The 24,171-nt window shown below is 40.9% G+C and overlaps 1 protein-coding gene across 1 annotated transcript in view; it reads right to left on the bottom strand.

Annotated features, from left to right (window-relative positions):
* Positions 1 to 18,762: 18,762 nt before the first annotated feature.
* Positions 18,763 to 24,171, bottom strand: part of LOC135335867 (uncharacterized) — a 32,399-nt gene continuing 26,990 nt past the window's right edge. Inside the window, exons 19-22 of the mRNA XM_064531493.1 lie at positions 19,670 to 21,945; positions 19,546 to 19,614; positions 19,049 to 19,387; positions 18,763 to 18,921 (exon numbers count right to left, since the gene is read on the bottom strand). Coding sequence (XP_064387563.1) covers positions 18,913 to 18,921; positions 19,049 to 19,387; positions 19,546 to 19,614; positions 19,670 to 21,945 — 2,693 coding nt within the window. The 3' untranslated portion in view covers positions 18,763 to 18,912. The remainder of the gene's footprint in view (positions 18,922 to 19,048; positions 19,388 to 19,545; positions 19,615 to 19,669; positions 21,946 to 24,171) is intronic.

Genomic DNA, 24,171 nt, shown 5'->3' with positions numbered 1-24,171 from the left:
TATTATATCAAGTACATTCTCTATACACAAGGAACAGCAAACCAATGAAGGCAAGGTATCCTGTAGACGCAATTGATATAATTGTTTGTAGATATAAAACAAATTCTGCTCTTGGTACCAGCAAAGAGTAGAGTCTAACCTTTGGTCTAACTAGCTACTCACTAAACTGCTTTGAACATTTAGCTACTTGCTCAAACTCATCATTCTGGGTGGGTGTCTTATGCAATTCTACTTGAAATTGTGAGAGTATAATATGGAAGAAACACGCAAACAAGATATATGGGCTAGTGGTGGATAGTGAAAGCAGGTTGAGTTGGCATGTCGATTGAGCTCCAGCAGCACTTCTCCAAAGTAATTCTTGTGAGTGTGAAGGAGTCAATTGTACACATGCACGCTGGAACAGTCTTCGATACGAATTAACTTCCCACCAGAGGACAAAACTCTCAAACTGTCCTTTATTCGGAGGTTAGTCAACTAGTCTAAGACAAGAATAATTTGCCTCTGTGGTGTAGATTGCTGCTCCGACCGTGAAACCATAATTATAGTTATGGAGTTACCCAAAGGTTAACATTTTAAGTGAACAACCAACTAATGAAAGGAAACTAAATTAAAACATCAAAATATTTACAGCATGGGCTACTATTCTCAAATTAATGTTCGTGACATGGATTACAACTTTACCACGGAATACAGTTAAAGAATGTTCACACAAATTAATGCCATCACTAAAAATAACTAGAGCACTAAAGTGCAAACCCCCGGCTGGTGACATGACATGATTATAAAGAAACCAGAAGAGTGATATAATACAGTGCATGTATAGTGATGAATATCATGTATGACTGAATTAACTGTAGCACAGTAACTCAGGAGCTAAACCAGACTGGAGGCATGCTGAAACATTTGAAAACAGGGTTTTAGTGCACAGTGGACTAGGATCACAGCAATTATTGGCTTATGTTTCGAATAATAGCCGCATCTAGCTGGGCTACCGTAAGATCTCGGTTTAAATCAACATTTTTTAATAATTACGAAGCCAGAAGTCGGAGGTTGAAAAATTTTATTGAAGCTCTGGTGTCGCATATTTAGAGGGTCGCATCTAATTGGAGGTAACTTTATAGAGTCTACTTGCCTCGATTTTAGGCCGCTTAAAACACTGAGTTTCCAGTGGGCTACAATCGAGGCTAGGGATCGGAGTGGCTATATTTACCTCTATTTAGTGCTGATCACATGATCTCCAGCCAATCAGCTTATCTGAAAGTAGTCAGGTGACCATGGACTAAATAACTTAATCCACACTTAAGTGTGCTTTAAGTTGGTTTGTTAATGCACACTTTTTATCATAATACAAGCAGATTGAATCTGAATGTCATAATAATTATAATAATAATACAAGCAGATTGAATATGTACACAAGCAAAGCTGAAAAGTATGAATGTTATTGTTTCGACTTGTTTCATGTGTAGTAAGTGTACCGAATTGCTGACTTGACCATAGCATCGCTTTTTCGTCTGAAGAAATAGGTTCAGCTTGCTTCGAAGATGTACATACCTGTACCTAAGCCAGATCCAAATAATCGTTTCATCAAAGGTGCTTCGAATATCAAAGCTTTCCAAAAGAGCAAACCAGATACTCATTGCCATATAGTTTGTGCACAAAGTTTCCCATCCAGTAAGCCAGATCAGCTGGAGGCATATGCAGTAGTGAGATCGGGACTGTTGGTTAGCAGGAGAAATAAGTCGAGAACATGCCCAGTCAGTCCAGATAGCTTTAGATCGTATCTCCTTCTCCTTTGCATCAGTTACTGGATCTACAAATCTACTAAAACTTGCTATTACGTCTAGCTAGCTAGCTAGCCACCAGCAACTGCTTAAAAATGTAGCTAGATCTAGCTGCCACGAGGCTAGAGCTCACGTGACAGCACTAAATCCTTTAGAACACACCTAGCCAAGTCACGTGTTTTAATGCTGGTGCACTCGGATGGCCTCTCGGTTACGTAATGCACTCGGCTGTGCCTCGAGCACCACGTTAACCTCGAAGCCATCCTCAGCACGCAGATTAAAACACTTAATCTTGGCTAGGTGTGTTCTAAATAATACTTAGAACACGACATTAAAAAATAATTGTCAACGCAGCTGTCGCTCACTTTTAGAGGTCAGAAAATTGCCGAAGCTCCTGGGTGTCGCATATTTGGAGGGTCGCCTTAAATTGAGGTCTTACGGTAATTAATGCTTCAAATAATAGCCGCGTTTAGTAGAGTACGCAAAAAGCTACTTAGGCTTAGCTCGCCTTTTCTGCGAAACAAAGACTTCTTTGCAAAATCTGCCAAATTTTAAACCTTAGTTTTAATGCTACAAGTTTCCCTATGTACAAATTGTGATGCCTAAATCACCAGGTAAGACAAACTGATCAGCGACAGACACACACACGGACACACAGACACACTACTGTAACCGAGGCCGCCTACGCGCCGCCTCGGGTAGTGTCTTGGCTGAGATCCAGAAAAGGGGAACTTTTCCTCAATCCTTAATCTGTCCCACAGTATATATATCATGTTATAGGCTATAACTTATAGCGGGTAAACTGGGCAAATCATAGATTAAAGATTACCAATGGCATGCAATTAGCTTGATAGTCAGTCCCAGTACATCATTTGCACTTATAATGCCTGCAGCAATCGTCAAATTAAAAACTGCTAATATAATAGCCAAACTTACAGCTATATTATATATACGGTATCAATAATAATATGCAATTCCATAAAGAGAAAAATTTAATAGTGCGATAAAACCAACAGGTCATTCATTGACAACCATGAACAAACTTTACTTGTTGTATCACAGTGATGAGTGATGGCGAGATACTTGACCACTTCCCAGTGTTCACCTTTGTAGGCCAGAGAGAGTGGGGTGTCACCAGCCTTGTTGACTGTACCTGTACATGTACGAGTGTACTGAGTGATGCAGCAATTGATGTACCATAATTATGTACCAATGCTTACTTTTAGGATCACAATGATGCTGGTTCACAAGGTACTTGACTGTGTCCAAGTGGCCATTAGCACAGGCCAGAGAGAGTGGGGTGTCACCAGCATTGTTGACTGGCTCTGTGGAAGGCCACCATCAACAATGTAACAGCACCGATAAACACTTACTATTTGGATCAACATGCTTGTTGATGAGAGCCTTGACCATCTCCAAGTGACCACGGGAACACTCAAGGGAGAGAGGAGTGTCTCCAGCCTTATTCACTGCAACTGTGAATACAAGTAAATTGTGGACAGTAGAAAAAAGTTAACAGCACATGCATTGGTCCATGTATCGTACCCTCGTGAAAATACACCCACCATTTTCTAAGAACTTTATAGGCACAAGAAGGGACTGAGCATATTTTCCCAAACAGTGAGATTTTACTCGAATATAATTATAATATGCGTCCATCAAATATATACCACGGCCTCATATCGAGGTGGCTTTAATTGTAGTATCGTTCTATTTCACTGATAGCAGTTACCACAGACATGCAGTAAGTGACACAAAATACAATCTTTAGTTTAACAACATTAATAACATGGTAGGTAAAATTAATTTCGCTGAATACGTGAGAAGTATTCGTTGCTCATGATGTGATGGACACATTGTAGGTCATAAAAATTATTTCTAGATAGTTGTATTATATCAAGTACATTCTCTATACACAAGGAACAGCAAACCAATGAAGGCAAGGTATCCTGTAGACGCAATTGATATAATTGTTTGTAGATATAAAACAAATTCTGCTCTTGGTACCAGCAAAGAGTAGAGTCTAACCTTTGGTCTAACTAGCTACTCACTAAACTGCTTTGAACATTTAGCTACTTGCTCAAACTCATCATTCTGGGTGGGTGTCTTATGCAATTCTACTTGAAATTGTGAGAGTATAATATGGAAGAAACACGCAAACAAGATATATGGGCTAGTGGTGGATAGTGAAAGCAGGTTGAGTTGGCATGTCGATTGAGCTCCAGCAGCACTTCTCCAAAGTAATTCTTGTGAGTGTGAAGGAGTCAATTGTACACATGCACGCTGGAACAGTCTTCGATACGAATTAACTTCCCACCAGAGGACAAAACTCTCAAACTGTCCTTTATTCGGAGGTTAGTCAACTAGTCTAAGACAAGAATAATTTGCCTCTGTGGTGTAGATTGCTGCTCCGACCGTGAAACCATAATTATAGTTATGGAGTTACCCAAAGGTTAACATTTTAAGTGAACAACCAACTAATGAAAGGAAACTAAATTAAAACATCAAAATATTTACAGCATGGGCTACTATTCTCAAATTAATGTTCGTGACATGGATTACAACTTTACCACGGAATACAGTTAAAGAATGTTCACACAAATTAATGCCATCACTAAAAATAACTAGAGCACTAAAGTGCAAACCCCCGGCTGGTGACATGACATGATTATAAAGAAACCAGAAGAGTGATATAATACAGTGCATGTAGTGATGAATATCATGTATGACTGAATTAACTGTAGCACAGTAACTCAGGAGCTAAACCAGACTGGAGGCATGCTGAAACATTTGAAAACAGGGTTTTAGTGCACTGTGGACTAGGATCACAGCAATTATTGGCTTATGTTTCGAATAATAGCCGCATCTAGCTGGGCTACCGTAAGATCTCGGTTTAAATCAACATTTTTTAATAATTACGAAGCCAGAAGTCGGAGGTTGAAAAATTTTATTGAAGCTCTGGTGTCGCATATTTAGAGGGTCGCATCTAATTGGAGGTAACTTTATAGAGTCTACTTGCCTCGATTTTAGGCCGCTTAAAACACTGAGTTTCCAGTGGGCTACAATCGAGGCTAGGGATCGGAGTGGCTATATTTACCTCTATTTAGTGCTGATCACATGATCTCCAGCCAATCAGCTTATCTGAAAGTAGTCAGGTGACCATGGACTAAATAACTTAATCCACACTTAAGTGTGCTTTAAGTTGGTTTGTTAATGCACACTTTTTATCATAATACAAGCAGATTGAATCTGAATGTCATAATAATTATAATAATAATACAAGCAGATTGAATATGTACACAAGCAAAGCTGAAAAGTATGAATGTTATTGTTTCGACTTGTTTCATGTGTAGTAAGTGTACCGAATTGCTGACTTGACCATAGCATCGCTTTTTCGTCTGAAGAAATAGGTTCAGCTTGCTTCGAAGATGTACATACCTGTACCTAAGCCAGATCCAAATAATCGTTTCATCAAAGGTGCTTCGAATATCAAAGCTTTCCAAAAGAGCAAATTAGATACTCATTGCCATATAGTTTGTGCACAAAGTTTCCCATCCAGTAAGCCAGATCAGCTGGAGGCATATCCAGTAGTGGGATCGGGACTGTTGGTTAGCAGGAGAAATAAGTCGAGAACATGCCCAGTCAGTCCAGATAGCTTTAGATCGTATCTCCTTCTCCTTTGCATCAGTTACTGGATCTACAAATCTACTAAAACTTGCTATTACGTCTAGCTAGCTAGCTAGCCACCAGCAACTGCTTAAAAATGTAGCTAGATCTAGCTGCCACGAGGCTAGAGCTCACGTGACAGCACTAAATCCTTTAGAACACACCTAGCCAAGTCACGTGTTTTAATGCTGGTGCACTCGGATGGCCTCTCGGTTACGTAATGCACTCGGCTGCGCCTCGAGCACCACGTTAACCTCGAGGCCATCCTCGGCACGCAGATTAAAACACTTAATCTTGGCTAGGTGTGTTCTAAATAATACTTAGAACGCGACATTAAAAAATAATTGTCAACGCAGCTGTCGCTCACTTTTAGAGGTCAGAAAATTGCCGAAGCTCCTGGGTGTCGCATATTTGGAGGGTCGCCTTAAATCGAGGTCTTACGGTAATTAATGCTTCAAATAATAGCCGCGTTTAGTAGAGTACGCAAAAAGCTTCTTAGGCTTAGCTCGCCTTTTCTGCGAAACAAAGACTTCTTTGCAAAATCTGCCAAATTTTAAACCTTAGTTTTAATGCTACAAGTTTCCCTATGTACAAATTGTGATGCCTAAATCACCAGGTAAGACAAACTGAGCGACAGACACACACACGGACACACAGACACACTACTGTAACCGAGGCCGCCTATGCGCCGCCTCGGGTAGTGTCTTGGCTGAGATCCAGAAAAGGGGAACTTTTCCTCAATCCTTAATCTGTCCCACAGTATATATATCATGCTATATAGGCTACAACTTATAGCGGGTAAACTGGGCAAATCATGGATTAAAGATTACCAATGGCATGCAATTAGCTTGATAGTCAGTCCCAGTACATCATTTGCACTTATAATGCCTGCAGCAATCGTCAAATTAAAAACTGCTAATAATAGCCAACTTTACAGCTATATTATATATACGGTATCAATAATAATATGCAATTCCATAAAGAGAAAAATTTAATAGTGCGATAAAACCAACAGGTCATTCATTGACAACCATGAACAAACTTTACTTGTTGTATCACAGTGATGAGTGATGGCGAGATACTTGACCACTTCCCAGTGTCCAATTTTGTAGGCCAGAGAGAGTGGGGTGTCACCAGCCTTGTTGACTGTACCTGTACATGTACGAGTGTACTGAGTGATGCAGCAATTGATGTACCATAATTATGTACCAATGCTTACTTTTAGGATCACAATGATGCTGGTTCACAAGATACTTGACTGTGTCCAAGTGGCCATTAGCACAGGCCAGAGAGAGTGGGGTGTCACCAGCCTTGTTGACTGGCTCTGTGGAAGACCACCATCAACAACGTAACAGCACTGATAAACACTTACTATTTGGATCAACATGCTTGTACATACACCACATGCATTGGTTTATTATTGTGTTTGAAACCTCTAAAGATAATAATAGTGCGTAGTAGCAAAATAGAATAATTATAACTCATTAAGTATGCCTCACACAAATATTAGTATAATAGTATGGCTATACGTCAAGTGCTATTAACCTAGCTTGCCAGTGCTTGCTATGAGTGCTATTAATCCCTTATTGCACGAGTAGCCATAATTATACATTGATTGTTAATCGTTTGTGATGCAGTTTTAAGGACATTTTTAGCTGCAGCTTTAGTAAACAATTTGCTGTGGCCGTTATTCGAACGTGGGGTCGTCAAGGCAGTAATTGCACATCGTATGACGACGTGCAATTACTAACTTGACGACGTAAATTTTCGTGAGGTGAGTTTTTCGAGGGTGGACAGAAGACGCGGAAATTAAAATTGAGCCCACGCACCTGTATTTCACATGCAAAGCTATTGGTGGGTGCGGTTTCCTGGCATTGAAAATGCGAATATTAGAACCCACGAACATTTCTGCTGAGGGCTCTGAAGCCAAATAGTGAAAATTTGCACTCGCAAAAATTCCCTCTATACAGTAGAGTAAGGCATCTATATTCAGACACAATGCATGTTCAGACACTCATTCTGAAAAAACAAGCAGTGATAAAAATTTTCTTTTGCACCATCTGATCAAGCATGTGTTACTATGAATGTATTCAAAAAAGAATTGATAAATATCAACTACTAAGTCTTCAAGAGCTGAAAATGTGCTATTGTCTGATAAACGGTAAGAACAGACAAAAAAATCGATGGTTGTTGTTTTTTCATGGACATACAAGCGTTTTGCAACTCTAACTTTAGGGGTTTTCTTGTTTAGTTATTGTCCTTACAATCGATGGTTCAAAAGAAAATTTTTTATCACTGCTTGTTTCCTTGGAATGAGTGTCTGAACATGCATATAGATGCCTTACTCTACTTCATACTATACAGTATACCCACTAATTATTAACCCGAGGCGCGTGGGCGGCCACGGGTTATAGTAGTCGTTTGGTTTGTTACCCGAGGCGCGCGTGGGCGGCCACGGGTATAGTAGTCCGTTGGTCTGTTTGTTTGTTTGTTTGTAATGTGTGAGTCTACTCACCTGCATGCCATGGCACTGCGTTTACAGCATGGATAGCCTTCATACAACAAGTTATTAATTTTAATAGTGGCAGAATTTCATGTTAAACCTTCGTTGTCAAATAAAAACAAGCAAAAGCTAAGAAGCTTGTGACTGGGTCTGCTTACCTGGATGCTCTAGCACTGCGTTTACAGCATGGGTAGCCTCCACACAACAAGTCAGTACTTCTAATAGTGGCAGCTTTCGGTGTTAAAGCTTCGTTGTCTAATAAAAGCGAACAAAATGTAGCTTGAACAGAACTTGCACATGCGTTACTTATAACTGAAGTGATCCTGTACCAGGTCCAGAAACAATGGAACAGGGTCACTAAAGTAGAAAGCTGTATATACCAGGAACAATATTGGAACAGGGTCACTAAACCAGAAAGCTTGCTTTAGCTGACTGGGATCCATGCAGGACCTGGAGCCATACTTCTCTGAGACTCTAGGCTTCTTTGCTGTGATCCTAATCCACAGTGCATATATTTATAGTACTACTACCTGTTCTCAAATGTTTCAGCATGCCTCCAGTCTGGTTTAGTTTTATTGCTCCTGAGTTGCTGTGCAAGTCATGCATGATGATGATATAACAACATCACTATATGCACTGCATTATATCAGTCTTCTGGTTTCTTTATAATCATGTCACCAGCCGAGGGTTTGCACTTTAGTGCTCTAGTTTGTTTGTTTGTTTGTTTGTTTGTGACAGGTGAATCTACTCACCTGGATGCCACAGCACTGCGTTTACAGCATGGATAGCCTTCATACAACAAGTTATTAATTTTAATAGTGGCAGAATTTCATGTTAAACCTTCGTTGTCAAATAAAAACGAGCAAAAGCTAAGAAGCTTGTGACTGGGTCTGCTTACCTGGATGCTCTAGCACTGCGTTTACAGCATGGGTAGCCTCCACACAACAAGTCAGTACTTGGTATCACAGTATATATATTATAGTATATATATATATTATAGTGGCAGCTTTCGGTGTTAAAGCTTCGTTGTCTAATAAAAGCAAGCAAAATGTAGCTTGAACAGAACTTGCGGTACCCAACTTGCACATGCGTTACTTATAACTGAAGTGATCCTGTACCAGGTCCAGAAACAATGGAACAGGGTCACTAAAGTAGAAAGCTGTATATACCAGGAACAATGGAACAGGGTCACTAAAGTAGAAAGCTTGCTTTAGCTGACTGGGATCCATGCAGGACCTGGAGCCGTACTTCTCTGAGACTCCAGGCTTCTTTGCTGTGATCCTAATCCACAGTGCATATATCTATAGTACTACTATCTGTTCTCAAATGTTTCAGTAGGCCTCCAGTCTGGTTTAGTTTTATTGCTCCTGAGTTGCTGTGCAAGTCATGCATGATGATGATAACAACATCACTATAATTATGCACTGCATTATATCAGTCTTCCGGTTTCTTTATAATCATGTCACCAGCCGAGGGTTTGCACTTTAGTGCTCTAGTTTTGTATTGTTTTTCTTCTGTTTGAGATGTTGTGCTCTTGACTTTCGGTTAAAACTTTTAAAACAAACCATATGATTACGTAGATAATACAGTTACAAAATCGATGTTGTAAAGTTGGACATAATTTCAAAGTTTTGGTTCAACCTATCACACTAGTAACAATATTGCAGTAATAATAATTAGCGTTGATCTTTGGTTAGGGGGGTGGGAAAAGTATTGCTATACGAAGTTTTTGCACAAGGGTATTATTTTTGACTCGATAATATGAAGAGTTTTAGCATTGCATAGCTAAAATATCACGTTCACTTTTAATCAATTTAGTGAGGCTAGTTAGACTAAAGGTTAGACTCTATATACTCTTTGCTGGTACCAAGAGAAGACTTCTCTCAATCTCAGAACAATTAAAGTCAATCTGATTCACCCCTTTTTGCTGTTTTCTAGAGGATTTGCGATGGGCGTGGGACTTCCTAAATGTATTGGGAATGTAATGATATTCATAGCATTCTTGGTTCAGATGCGTGTTTCCATCACGTGAACTACAGGTGGCATTTGATAATTCTCTCAGAAGCAGCCACTACTGCCAGCCCTACACTCGACTACCGATATCTGTGAGAAACTATTGTGACAGCTCTTGCTCGGGCATACTTAAATCTCAACAGTGATAGATGTTTCAAGGTGCAAGGAGTTTGGCAGGACACTAATAAGGCAAGATTGAAGCAGATGACAAGAACACAGTTACTGCTTTGTCACAATGTATGGCTGCACTAGTAAAGATCCTTGATGGTGTTCTGAAAGAGGCATCTAGTCTAACAGGCTGTGATTTGCAAAGGGGGAGAGCATGGAGTAAATTTCATCAATTGAGATACAGCACTACTAATTTTGCAGGTTACATTAGTTGCTGTTCCTCGTGATTTCATTAGGAAAAGTACGTAACTCCACTTCAAACCATAATAGGTCTACGTCAAAACCACAGTCAGGTTGTATAACTATAATATACTGGGAAATCTGAAGTTTGCAACGAATAACATTATAGTGATGATTATCACTAATGTTATTCATTGCCTTTCCTAGGTTACTATCAGCATTGTTATTGCTAACACCTTGAACCTGGAGAGGGAGTACCGTATGCATGTGCTCGATCAGAGGCCGCGCTTGTATAAAGGCCGCACTCAAATAGTAGCCTCCCTTGCTAGAAAAATGAAACATTTAGTAGCCGCTCTCAAATAGTAGCCTCAGTGAACAGTGACTCTAGCATTTCTGCACGTTGCAGCCAAAAAAATTATTAATACTAGCAGCTAGCTATATGTACGTAGCTGCTGGTTACAGGTCGCAGCTTGTTAGTGCTTCACAAAGACTTTCTCATGGCAGAGTTCAAGTTTATGCAGGTGAAAATAACTTTTGATGACAAACTAAAGGTTGTTGAATTAACTGGAGCTAATAAATGCTGCTCTTGAACATTGGTCTCTCTCGAATTGTAGCCTCCTCTTCCAGCAAAATGAAACATTTAGTAGCCGCGGCTCCTGATCAAGCATATACGGTATTTGTGACGAAAGAGTACCTCAAGAAATTGTTTTTTCCTTTCACTCTTATATAGACAAGCTCTACTTATTTGCTTTTTGTTTGCCTAAGCCCCCAGTTAGTTATTAATAATAACTATAATATTAAAATGAGCCTCGATCATGTTGATAAGCGATTATTGTGGGCTCAGTCTAACTATAGGAGTGAGCATGAAACTTTTTCTTGACGTACCTATTTCACCTTTTGGATTGAGGCCCATAGTTTCCACGAGACGCTTGACACAGTCCAGCCAGCCATAGAATGCACTCACTGACAGAGCACTCTCACATTCCCCTGCAGTTGGTATTGTTAGCATCATTGATTAAGACAGCATACAATTGTTAAGTTTACTTGTATTGTACAGTGCAGACGTGAATACAGACAAATAGAGTAAACAAACGATTATCGAACACGTTCTATTTTCTATTTTCGAACTCTTGTTATTGAGGACAGCGGCTCAGAGCACTAAGCTGATAGTACCTATATAGGTATAGACTAGGTAAGGCTCTATTCAAGTCCGAACCCACGATCAACAAAAGCTTCCTCGGCGGAGTGATCATGACAAGGCCAAACAATCAACTATTGGAACAGATTTAGTTCAAACATAGCCACGAATCTTCGCTCTCTCTCTCTTGTATCGACAGAAGGCTCTAAACAGCTAGCTACAATGCATAACTGTAATCTACAACTATATAGTAAAGTATATGTACAGCTCTGGCTTCGAGGTCTAACTGCAAGCCGTTAGACAATGGAGGCATCTTGAAAAAGTGCAGTAGTGCCATCAAAATCCAAACGATTAATACCTTTTCTTTAGAATTTCCAGTGTAGCATGACGTAAAACTGCAACTTAGGAAAAAATGGAGAAAAGGTATTAATCGTTCGGATTTTGATGGCACTACTGCACTTTTTCAAGAGGCCACCATTGTCTAGTGGCTTGCAGTCAGACCTCGAAACCAGAGCTGTACATAGTTTACTTGTTGTAAATTACGGTCATCCATTGTAGCTACCTCTTTAGAGCGCCTTCTGTTGATACGAGAGAGAGAGAGAGTTCGAAAAATCGTGGCTATGTTGGAACTAGAATAGTTGAATGTTTGGCCTTGTCACTCCACTTAGTGCTCTGAGCTGCTGTCCTCGAGAACAAGCATTCGAAAATGATAATCGGTTGTTTACTCTACAGCAAAAGAGAAAAAGTCTACACAAGCTTGCAGTACGGAGTAGTTTCCCATACAAGAATGTTAGTAATAAATAAAACAGGAGCAATCATTTACTGACCTTGCATAGTGCACACTCTTTCTGCCAACTTGTACTCTCCAATGCTCACTAGAGCTTCCACAATATCCTTCCACTGCATGTCAATATTCTTGATTTTGGCTGCCTGGAGAGTTGCTGCTGTGGGATGTTGGCTCTTCTTTATGGTTTCCAGTTGGTGATTACCCAATCCCAAGCGAACACCAAGTTGAAGCCATTGGTCACATTCCAGCTGACTCAGCTGTTCCAGTGTTGGGTACGAGGACAGATGATCTACATAATAGTTAGAAAAGGTAGTAGCCAAAGGCCAAAGTAGTAGCCAAAGGCCAAAGGGGCTCATGTAGTATATAATTATGGAGTGTACTGAGAAGGCATACCTGAGGCATTGTCATTGTCTAGTCATACACTGCATGTGGTATTGTACTGTACAAGTAAACTGCCGGAGGGCAATAATATAAACTATGGATGCAAATGTTGCTAGATCGAGGTTATAGACATTGTGACCAATTATATTACACTATTTACAATAATATAAATTAATACATTCCCAACATGCACCTTCAAAGAAACTGATCACTAATTAACTGCATGAGATTTAACACATATGGAAGGTGCATGAACGGCATCACACGGAAACCACTGATCTAGCTGTACTGACCAAGCAACTCACTAGATACCTACTGACTATACTGTGTACAACAGCTGATGGTCAACTCACCTCTAGGTCCAGGCTGGAACCACTCCACATATTCAGCCAAGGCATGGTACCCCTTCCCTCTGGCCATATAAACAGCAGTATGTCCATCTATGTTCTTGATATCTGCATGGTTGGTTGAACAGGAGCACATGAACTGACAGTACATGTGGTTTACTGTGCTAGCACTCACCCAGACATTGACACAACATACAAACAAGGCAAACCAATGACAAAATATTTTGGATGCTTTGGAAAATATCTCTAAAATAAGGTAAGGGAATATAAATTATTTATATCCCGTTGCTACGTTGTTGCCAAGTGCAATATGAAGCATATTGCACTGCTGAAAGTCATATTGCACTGACCGCAAAGTCATATTGCACTGACCGCAAAACGCCCCTCTGGCAATTAGACAGACAATAATATTAAATTAAAATTAAATTAATACGCATGAGAAATAACAAGTATCAAAGTATGTCCAGCCATGCAGGAATGAATGTTCAGCACTGCTGGAGTTTCTTCTTGCAACCGTGCAGGTTTTAAAATTGTCCAAGATTCATTTTGTGGAAGATTCTGTGTTCCTAGATCGACCTAGTCCTCGACATCGTGATGCATGTCAATTCTGCTTCACCGTAGCACTAGAAGTGGCTCTTTTTGCTGGGGGCATGAGCTGTTTTGCAGCAGTGTAGAAGCGAGCTTTCTTGGCTTGGTTATGAGGCCGAGCGTAGACCAGCAGCTAGTATTCACTGAGTAGTGGGGTGGGGCTGTTTTTTTGCAGCAGTAAGTGGGGCGGGGCTGTTTTGCAGCACCAGAAGTGGGGTGGGGCTGTTTTGCAGATTTCAGTTGAAACTCCAACAATTTTGTGTCAAGCCATTCGTCGGTCATGCCAATCTTATACGCTGCAGATACTGGCGTCTAGAAGAGAGAAGAGATGGAGCTGTGTCTAGAGTTGTCTCTGTCTTTTTTTGTGCTGTTTATATATATTGTGTTACTAGGACAGTGTTATGTTGCTATGCCCTCGGGATATAAACTAGTTATAACACGTGCACTCGGGCTGCATGGCATATATTGCACTCAGCCCTCGGGGCTGGCGCCCTCGTGCTTCAGTGCAATATATTCCATACATCCCTTGTGCCCGTGTTATAACTATAACATATATATAAAATATAAAAACAATGTTATGGTTTGTATACAATAGATACGTAAACATCATTAACAGTATAAAATTGTAACTTTACAAAATGCAATTAAATTATATAATTATTCTTCAAGTCGCCAAACTTATAATGTTGTCAAATTTTTCCGCTGTACTTGTATTTCCATAATGAGATAACCCTGTACCTACCAGACCATGAAACATGCTAAAAAGTGTTTGTAAGTACGTTACATAGTGGCCACCATTAATTGTAGAATGACTTCTCAAATGTACCTACTGTGAAGCTTTGCTAGCTACAATGGTGGTCACTGCCACACACCTGAACAAGATGATGACAGACACCTACTAACACAGCTGGACTAACACCCAGGCTCACCTGTGGGACAGTGGTGCTCCAGTAACAGCTTAGCAATGTCCTTCCTGTTGTAGAGACATGCCGAGTGTAAGGGGGTCCAACCAGTGTTAGTTGTAGCAGCTACAATGGCTCCAAACTTGATTAGTAGTTCTGCACTGCGGAGATAGTTGTTAATACATGCCCAGTGTAGTGGAGTCTCTCCATGCTGCACTGTAGTGTAGTAGTCACTGATGTTGGGTGGAGCTCCTCTCTGTAGCAGCTCAAGCACTTTTTGGTAACGGCCATCATAACTAGCATAGTAGAGTTGTTGAGCAAGGTTGTCACTATGGGGAGATAAGATGAGTGCAGCCATCATTGATTAGTTAGTGTTTGGGTGTGCATGTGATAATGTTGTGGTAAATGTACGATACACAATAGCCGTGAAGTGTCTGTAACCATGCCAACTGATATTAATAGCTGAGTGAAACAACAGTGGTGTCATGCACTAACCTCATTTCAGACAGTGGCTTGCTTCCAATGTCTCTGTAATCTCACTAGCTTACTCAAGGCTTGCATACGATCAATATCATCAGTAGCAGCCACAGCTTTAGTGATAGTAACAACTCTCAACTTCTGCAATTAATACACAATAGATTCACAAAGTGTGTGTTGACTCAAGGGGGAGGATTGGTGAGCAATTCATACCAAGTGCCAATGATGATCACCTCATAATAGTGACGGCTTAGTCTCAAAAGTGGATGGATCAGACCAATGTACTCCTGATCAGACCTGTATAGTAAATACATTTATGATCATGTAACTGTTGATATTCGAACAACAGGTGTGCAACAAGTACATAGTATCTGAACCCACTGGTCATCTAAGCCATCCAGTTCCAGATAACACAAGATAGTATTCAGTAACAAAACCACGATTGATTGAGTACTAGCACATAATTATTAGCAATTTACCTGATTCTTGTATAAAGTAGCTTCTCACCAACTCTATATAGATCTACACAACACTCAGACTGACAGTAATTATGATTGGTCAAATCATCGTTGGTCACTACACACTACTATAGTATACCAAACATGGTCACGAACCACTAAAACCAACAACCCACATCTAAGAATGACAACAATGCACAAACCTGCAACCCAACACCAGCTCACATTATACATATTCACGGGATGCCATGCACTTATACTCGATTCTCAGTGGAGACCATAATAATCAATTTGATAAATAATTATTGTTCTCATGAATGGATGGGATGCGTTACAAATACTAGCTATAATAATCAATTCTTAGTAGATTTTATCATTAATTTTCTAACTCGTGTGAATGACCATAAGAAGTATTCTTGTCTAAAGGTAAGATATAGTAATAGGTAAGATATAGTATACATGCAGTGACCTCAAGGCTAACACATCAGGGACTAGGCAATAAACTCTTAGTATACACTAGCCTCGATATCCCAGGCCACTCTTCATCAGGGATGTTCTCTTCAGGTGAGGTTATAGTGAAGGAGGCTAAGTATACACATACTTCACACGACACAGGATACACTCAACACCATAAAGTCATTACAGGCTTCTGGACTATCATTCAGCACACACAATGTATACCTCACAACAGCGCAAACACTTTCACAGAGTCATAAAGTAAGTATAGTATAGCCCAACGCTGTTGTAAACTGTAAGGGAGCATGTTATCAACTTGTCAATGTTGATATTGGATTCTGTGGTAGATTGGATAGTGTATCCTTTGAAGTTTTGCTGAGCTGTTCAATTAGGACACTTGAACACCAGGTATATAGCATGTAGGACAGAGTGTACTACATGCAGTATAGTAGTTCAAGATTGTTGGCAAAATAATGGTTTGATTATCATGCACCTATAAATTAATGATAGAAATGAACTATCCGTATCAGGAGCACATACCTGACCGTATATATAGCTGGTGATTTCCGGGGGGCAAAATATTCGTCGTTGAACATTGGAACGAATATTTACCCACATGCAATTGAAGCGACCTTGCCCACCTTTACCTGCAGTGCAAGTAGCAACCACGAAAATATTATCCACGCAAACTGACTAAATTGCTCAACATGAATATTTTTCCCCTGAAAATTCGCCACTATTATACACAATTATTTGACAAGACTTGTACAATGGTGAGGGCAAAGGTTAGTGTCTTGCTACTGCCAGTGACGATGTCTCCAATCATATCCTTGCAAACACAAGTAATAATAATTATACTGTGCATGATGATACTATTTGTAATAACTATGATGATATTTGATAACAGGTATATCAAGTCATAGAGCACAGGACAGCACAGAACTGGGCTAGCACAAATTTATCACGTAGAACATACAAAGACAGGAAACAAGTACAAACAGCTATTATAGGAAACACCAATATACTAATATCATCTAACAGTATATACAGTCACGCACTAGTAAACTGCATTGTTGTTGAAAGATGCTTTCATAATAGCTAGAACCCAAACAGACAAAACACACATCTTTACTTAGTGCCAAAACTAGCTACAAACTGGCAACAATCACAAACAGTATTTATACATGTACCTGGTTGTAAGTATCCAATATAGACATACACACACTAGCTTCTCATTCTGTAGGCAGCCATGAACAAAGGTGTGACTAGCTAGATATGCATTGTCATTGTAAGCACACCTGTGGCTGTGATCCTGTCATAAAAAAAATATTTGGTTCACTTGCAACACCAGCCGCCTCAGGGAAAGTTAGTGATCTCTTTGGCTAGATCCTGGACCATCCCTAAGTCTATAAGAGTGTTTGTGCATGCTGGTGTATAGGAGGCTATGATACGTACTGGTGTGTAGCTAGAGTGCAGTAGAGGCCTCACCTGTGCATGTATAGGAGGCTATATATAATACGTATATACTGGTGTATAGAGTGCAGTAGAGGCCTCACCTGTGTATGTATAGGAGGCTATGATACATACTGGTGTGTAGAGTGCAGTAGAGGCCTCACCTGTGCATGTAAAGGAGGCTATGATACATACTGGTGTGTAGAGTGCAGTAGAGGCCTCAACTGTGCATGTATAGGAGGCTATATGATACATACTGGTGTATATAGAGTGCAGTAGAGGCCTCACCTGCATGTGCATGAATAGGAGGCTGTAATACATACTGGTGTGTAGAGTGCAGTAGAGGCCTCACCTGTGCATGTATATAGGAGGCTATGATACATACTGTTGTGTAGAGTGCAGTAGAGGCCTCACCTGTGTGTATATAGGAGGCTATGATACATACTGGTGTGTAGAGTGCAGTAGAGGCCTCACCTGTGCATGTATAGGAGGCTATGATACATATACTGGTGTATAGAGTGCAGTAGAGTCCTCACCTGTGCATGTATAGGAGGCTATATGATACATACTGGTGTGTAGAGTGCAGTAGAGGCCTCACCTGTGTAGGAGGCTATATGATACATACTGGTGTGTAGAGTGCAGTAGAGGCCTCACCTGTGCATGTATAGGAGGCTATGATACATATACTGGTGTGTAGAGTGCAGTAGAGGCCTCACCTGTGCATGTATAGGAGGCTATGATACATACTGGTGTGTAGAGTGCAGTAGAGGCCTCACCTGTGCATGTATAGGAGGCTATGATACATACTGGTGTGTAGAGGCCTCACCTGTGCATGTATAGGAGGCTATGATACATACTGGTGTGTAGAGTGCAGTAGAGGCCTCACTTGTGCATGTATAGGAGGCTATGACACATACTGGTGTGTAGAGTGCAGTAGAGGCCTCACCTGTGCATGTATAGGAGGCTGTAATACATACTGGTAGAACTTCGATTATCCGACACCTTTGTTCCAGAGGCAGGTTGATCCACCTCAGAGGAGGCGTGGTGGTGCAGCTCTAGCGAACACTAATTATCCACCCACTCAGTGTGGTTGGAGGAGGTCAAACATCACTTGAGGGTTGACTATTTACATTCCAGGCCAGATTGTATTACGTTTTTTTGTAGAACATGACTGGATTTGTGGTTAGCTGTTTGTTTCAAATTGTTGATCATAATAATCCAATTAACTGCAGGCGGTTTAACTGACACTGCACACTCAGCAATTTTACTACATGTGACGTGCTTATATATAATATCCAGCGTCGAGTTTGTATAAGTGTGTTTGTATGTGGACAGTCGTGTAACAATAATATTATGTTGGGTAATTACAGCTGATGACATTGGTACATGGTGGTGGTATCAACGGCCTCGATTCCAGACAAACAAGTGGGCGGCGTATAATCGAGCAAAATTGTTTAGGTAAAGATCTATAACACAACAAGTATTAAACAGTCCTCTCTATACATTGTATACAATTTGGATAATAAAAAGCACACATACAAGAATGTCCATTGTGTACAAGAGTCCTACACACATAGCTCTAGCTTTACAGTCAGTCACTCTCAGCACTCATAGATCATTGGGTCTGCATGTAAAGAAAGCACTAGTGACTCAAGCAGTACATGACTACAGGCTGGTATAATTATATGGAGCTGGAAATTAATGAGCTAGCATACTGTCTGTATACAACAAGCTTGTATGTTGGCAATTACCTTTTCTTTCAAGTACTGACAGATCTTGGTAGCAATCTCTTCCTTCCTCAGATCCAATAAGATCTTAATCAGTGCTCTGAAGGTTGCTTCGCTGGGTTCGTGACCCCTCCAGATTGACAAACAGTTGATCACTGCCACTTGATTGCCACTAACTTGAGCGATTTTCTTTACGTCAGCTTGTTCATTTCCAGTCAACTCAAGTCGGTGGATGTAGTTTTCAAAATCATCAAAGTGTGTAGATATGAGGGCGGTGTCTTTGTCCTTGATTTCTCTATCCAACTGCTCGTAAGTGACTCCATGCTTGACCATCAACTCATGGAGGCTGGTAGTCCCTGGATCCTATACACATAACATGTTGAAGAAATATTAGTACCGAAACAAATATAATTATGGTCTGGGGAAAGCTGTACGTATATAAAATAAGAAGCACTCATTAAAGTGGAGCCAAAGAGATCGAAAGATATGATAGGATTTTTACACATGTACGGACAACGCACCATTTGCTGATCACCACTGATACTGAACATTGTGGGATCAATATCATCATGAGCCACACCAGCTAGGTCCTGTATGTACATGAGTGAAAGTTCATTTAATTTAGCTATAAGTATTTCCACTCACCAAAGGGTTTCTCCCAGTGAAGACGCTGTACTTGTTGAGAGTCTCCCTCAGACAGTTGTAAGTTCCCTCAGTCTCACTCCTCCACGTCTCAAGGGCCTGGACCACCTCCTGCCTGGGACTGACTGACTGAATTTTGACAATGGAAGGCCTCAGGATTCTTTTGTACATGCGACTGTTTCGAACTACTTGATCCTGTTCTTCACTGTCAGGGTCAGAAATTTGGCTGGAAAAATATGAAATGAAAGCTCTGGAGATTTTCTCATCTTTCTTGGGATTTTTGTCACTGTGGATACACTGTATGGTGGGTTGATCCAGGCCAGCGTACAGTTCAAACTGTAAAAGGTGCTTGAAGGCAAAGGCAACTTGTTGTGTTGATTTTATTGTGCCTCTGTTGGAGGAGACAGCTGCTGCAATATCTTTGATGTTGACCAATGGGAGGTCAGAGGGATTTTTCAGAGGATGCTTGACAACTTCATCTGGATCAATCACTGATTCAATCACATTCACATTGCGGCCAAAACATTCAACAGTCTCACGGATTGTGCTCACAATTCTGGAGCGATGAATCAAACCTTCAGGTCTAACTGTGTCTGAGCGCATTTTCAGAACAAGAGATCGGCCATTTTCAGCAAGCTCAAGGTGTGCGGTGATCCCATCATCGTTGCACCAGTAGATCCCATTCTTCCATACAGAGCAGAATTTTTGAAGGGAAGGGACATTGTGCAATACTTTGCTAGCAGGGGCAAGGCGGAACGTGAACACTATCCTCAGAATGAGGACCTGAAGGCAGCGAGGATCGAAAAACTCGGTATCTTGAGAGGTTTCAAGTATCCAACCAAAGTGGTACTTAACGCTTTGAGCGTCTTTCCAAGCTTGCTCAGGAGTTTCGATTCGAATGAGCCCTGGAAAGAAGAGGTATCGAGTGTCAGACTCAGGAACAGAAGAATCTCTGTCAGTGGAAGAAGCAATCTCCTTCGAAATGAAATCCAAGACTTGGATGTCTATAATTTCAAAGCACAGCTCTAAATGTGACATGTAGGCAATCAGCATCTCCGTGTCAAAGCCTTCGAATTCTTTTCTGAATTTCAACAAAGGCACCACTCCAGTACTTGAAGCTAGCTTGCAGTGCTGGCGGAAACTTTCAGGAGCAAACACGGTCCCAGTGACTCTGGACAGAAGTGTTGCTTGATCAATCACTAAGAAAGACTTCTCTGGAGAGCTGTCATTGCGGAGAAACAAGAGGAGACCTCTTTTATGCAGCTGGTCACAAATCTCTACAAGGTGAGGGACGGTGCTGGGTATGAAAGAAAGAATATCTTGGGTGCGTTTTGACAGATCCTCGTTAAGATCGCTCTTAATTTTTTCGGAGACATTTCCCAACGACAAAGCAAGGTCGTCTTTGAAGCTTTCGGCAAGATAAATGTAAAAAGTGTGAGCATTCAGGCTGATGGTTTCTGGAGAGCGGAGAATAGCGGAGCTTTTCTGAATCTGTTTTCTTGCTTTTGTCATATCATTTGAATCAGCAAAGCGGCAATCCATTGGAATGAACTCTTTGAACTCAAACTTTGGGAATTGCTTGATAATGGGGGCAAAGATACTCTCTTTGGCTTGTGGATCTTCTCCAATTTCCTTCACTTGGTCGGCATGGCTACCAACTACTATCACGTGTGCTTTGCCTTTCAGATTGGTGCACTGATTTTGGACGAGGGTCAACCAACGATACATGGAATCAATAATCGCCTGCTCACTTTCTACAAGATGAGCACAGAGGATAATGATGGGTGGTGAGGTTTGAACAGCATTCTCCAGAATGGCACAGTGGCTCGTGTAAAACTCTTTCTGGCCAGCGAAATCAAAGTAGATGATTCTCCCAAACTCTTTGGTGTATATTTCGTATGGAATGATACCCACTGTCTTTGCATCGACACCACCTACTGGTTTTGCCTTCTGTAGTTTAGACCAAAACCTTTTTGGGCTCAGAAAGGACTTCAACAGAGTGCTCTTCCCCACGCCACCATCACCAATGATGAGCACAGACAGAGGAAGGTGTGGGGGTCGCTCGGAGGAGAGCTTTCCGATGAGCTTGCTGTGTTCCTTGTAGACATTGGCAGCCTTAGCTCCGTGTTTCAAGAGTAGCTTTATGATCTTAGAATTATTTGCCAAATCGAGAAGTGTCTTGCCTTCTTCGTCAGTCACATTCGGATCACTGTGGCATTCTGCCAGTAGAAGTTTCACTGTTGAATCTCGTCCATGCTTTACTGCTAGCAAGAGGACACCTGAGGCGGAATGAGGTGGGAATTGTTGGACTAATATTTACTATTCCATAGGATTACCGATATATACTGTACATGCATATGATTTATGTAATTATTATACATATACCTTCTATTTATTCATGTCCCAACAAACTCAAAATAGCTCTGTATCTACGTGAGTATTGGCTGAATCTCAACATGGTCTCCATTCACACATGCATGCAAACATCCACCAAAATGATAATTCTCATGTTTATTGTGAAAAAGCAATAACTCTATCTAGTGTCTTGACTGATATCCAGAAAAGGGTCACTTTCTCCTCAATCCCCATCCTCTATATTAGATATAGCCTTGATCCCAGGCCACACTGAAGATGGGCCTGGTATCGACTGTTTGTGCATGCATGCATGCGCCACATAATCCCCAGAAACTGGGACTTTGGATAACATCGTATTATGCTCAGTAAAACACAACGAACGGAAGTGAATTGATAGAAGTGGTTTCTAGCCCATCTGACAGCATTCTAATAGCTACCCGGTGTGATCATTCACAAGAAACTATCCTGGAGTAACCACATCCTTCAAGCGTCACTCTAAAGCCACGAAGATGTTAAACTTCTATGTAAAACCATGCATGCATGGTACCAGCAACACATCAAAAGAATTGGCATACATTGCTTTGGTACGGCCCCACTTAGAGTACTGCTCACCAGTCTGGAATCCCCACCAAAAGAAATACATCCAAGAACTGGAAAAGGTACAGAAACGAGCTGAAAGGTGCATGATGGGTGGTGTTCGCTGGGACAGCTCCACTATAACAGCTGGACAGAAGCTAGCCTCGATCCCAGGCCGCACTTCATTAGAGAAGTGGGCCTGGTATCGACTGCTTGCGCATGTGCTAATATCCCCCGGTATCTGGGGGCTTTGGATAACATCGTATATGCTCAGTAAAATAATGACATCACAATGAACGGATGTGAATCGAAGGAAGTAGATAGAAAATTTGATTGAAGGTTTCTAGCCCATCGGATTGATAGCTACCCTTAGCCTGCTATGTTAACAAAAGACTCACAGCCTACAACAGTGTGGATGACATCGTCTGAACGAAGTAAAAGCTGATGAAAGCCAGCCAATACTATATTGACAGGCCACGCCCATCTAATACTAACCTTGGTGAAAGTCTATTAGACTCTATCAGAAAGAAAATAGCTGCTGCAAAAAACCTACAGCTCTAGCTAGCTAGCTATATATATAGCTCTGTGTATGACTTTAAATCGTATATCAAGATATTTTCTAGTAAAAATTTCTGTTTAATGGGAAACTTTACGGGGAAAATATCCAATAATGGTGCGCATGCACAAGCAGTCAGTAGCAGGCCTCCCTTCAGAGGCCTTGTAAAGGAGGCTATATTAGATTTATACTACGCTCCTGATATTCGTGTATACCATGTACCTTACTGGCGAATCAAGGTGCAGGTTGCCAAAATGAATATTTTAGCTTGATACTCAATCCCAGCATATCGCATGAGATCAATAATAAAGCTATGCAGCATGATTGTCAATTAATAATAGTCTATTTAAATTTAAATTTACTTGCTATAATTATGATATTATTCCGAGCGAAGTGAGTATCAATCGAGATCAACGGTGGTAGTGGTGGTAGTGGTTGGTCAATTTAAACTAGATCTAGCTCCAGTTGCTCTCCAGTCAAGCGGTTTCGTTCTAAACTCAGCACAGGTACTCTACATCAACACAAGACTCTCTGAACGACTTCTCATCCCACAGTGAAGCTCTGCATGGCCCTTAGTGACCTTACTTCAACTATGGTTCTTACCGTGATGATCCGCCACAAAAACGATCATTACACAAACATCTCCAGCTAGCTAGATCTAGCTACTTCTCTACCCTACTCTTCTCACAATATGTAGTGTACACAAGACTCTCTGGCCCACTTCGGATCTCACAAAGAGGTTCTACACTGTCTTTATTGAATACACAAACCTAGCTTTCTTACGTGCGTGCCGATCATTACGCAACAAAAGAAAATTACGTCATAAGCCAAGCAAACTAAATTACGTCATAAGCCAAGCAAAATTTAATGCTGAGCGAGGATTGCACCATGTGTACCCCTAGTATAATTATGCCTCGAGGCGTAGCCGCACGAGAGATACGGTAAAGCTGACTGTGTGTGTTTGTGTGTGTGTGTGTGTGTGTGTGTGTGTGTGTGTGTGTGTGTGTGTGTGTGTGTG

Source organism: Halichondria panicea, chromosome 5, assembly GCF_963675165.1.
Source record: "Halichondria panicea chromosome 5, odHalPani1.1, whole genome shotgun sequence".
Taxonomy (NCBI): domain Eukaryota; kingdom Metazoa; phylum Porifera; class Demospongiae; order Suberitida; family Halichondriidae; genus Halichondria; species Halichondria panicea.
Note: the sequence above shows the minus strand (reverse complement) of the source record. Positions and strands in the feature narration are given on the sequence as shown.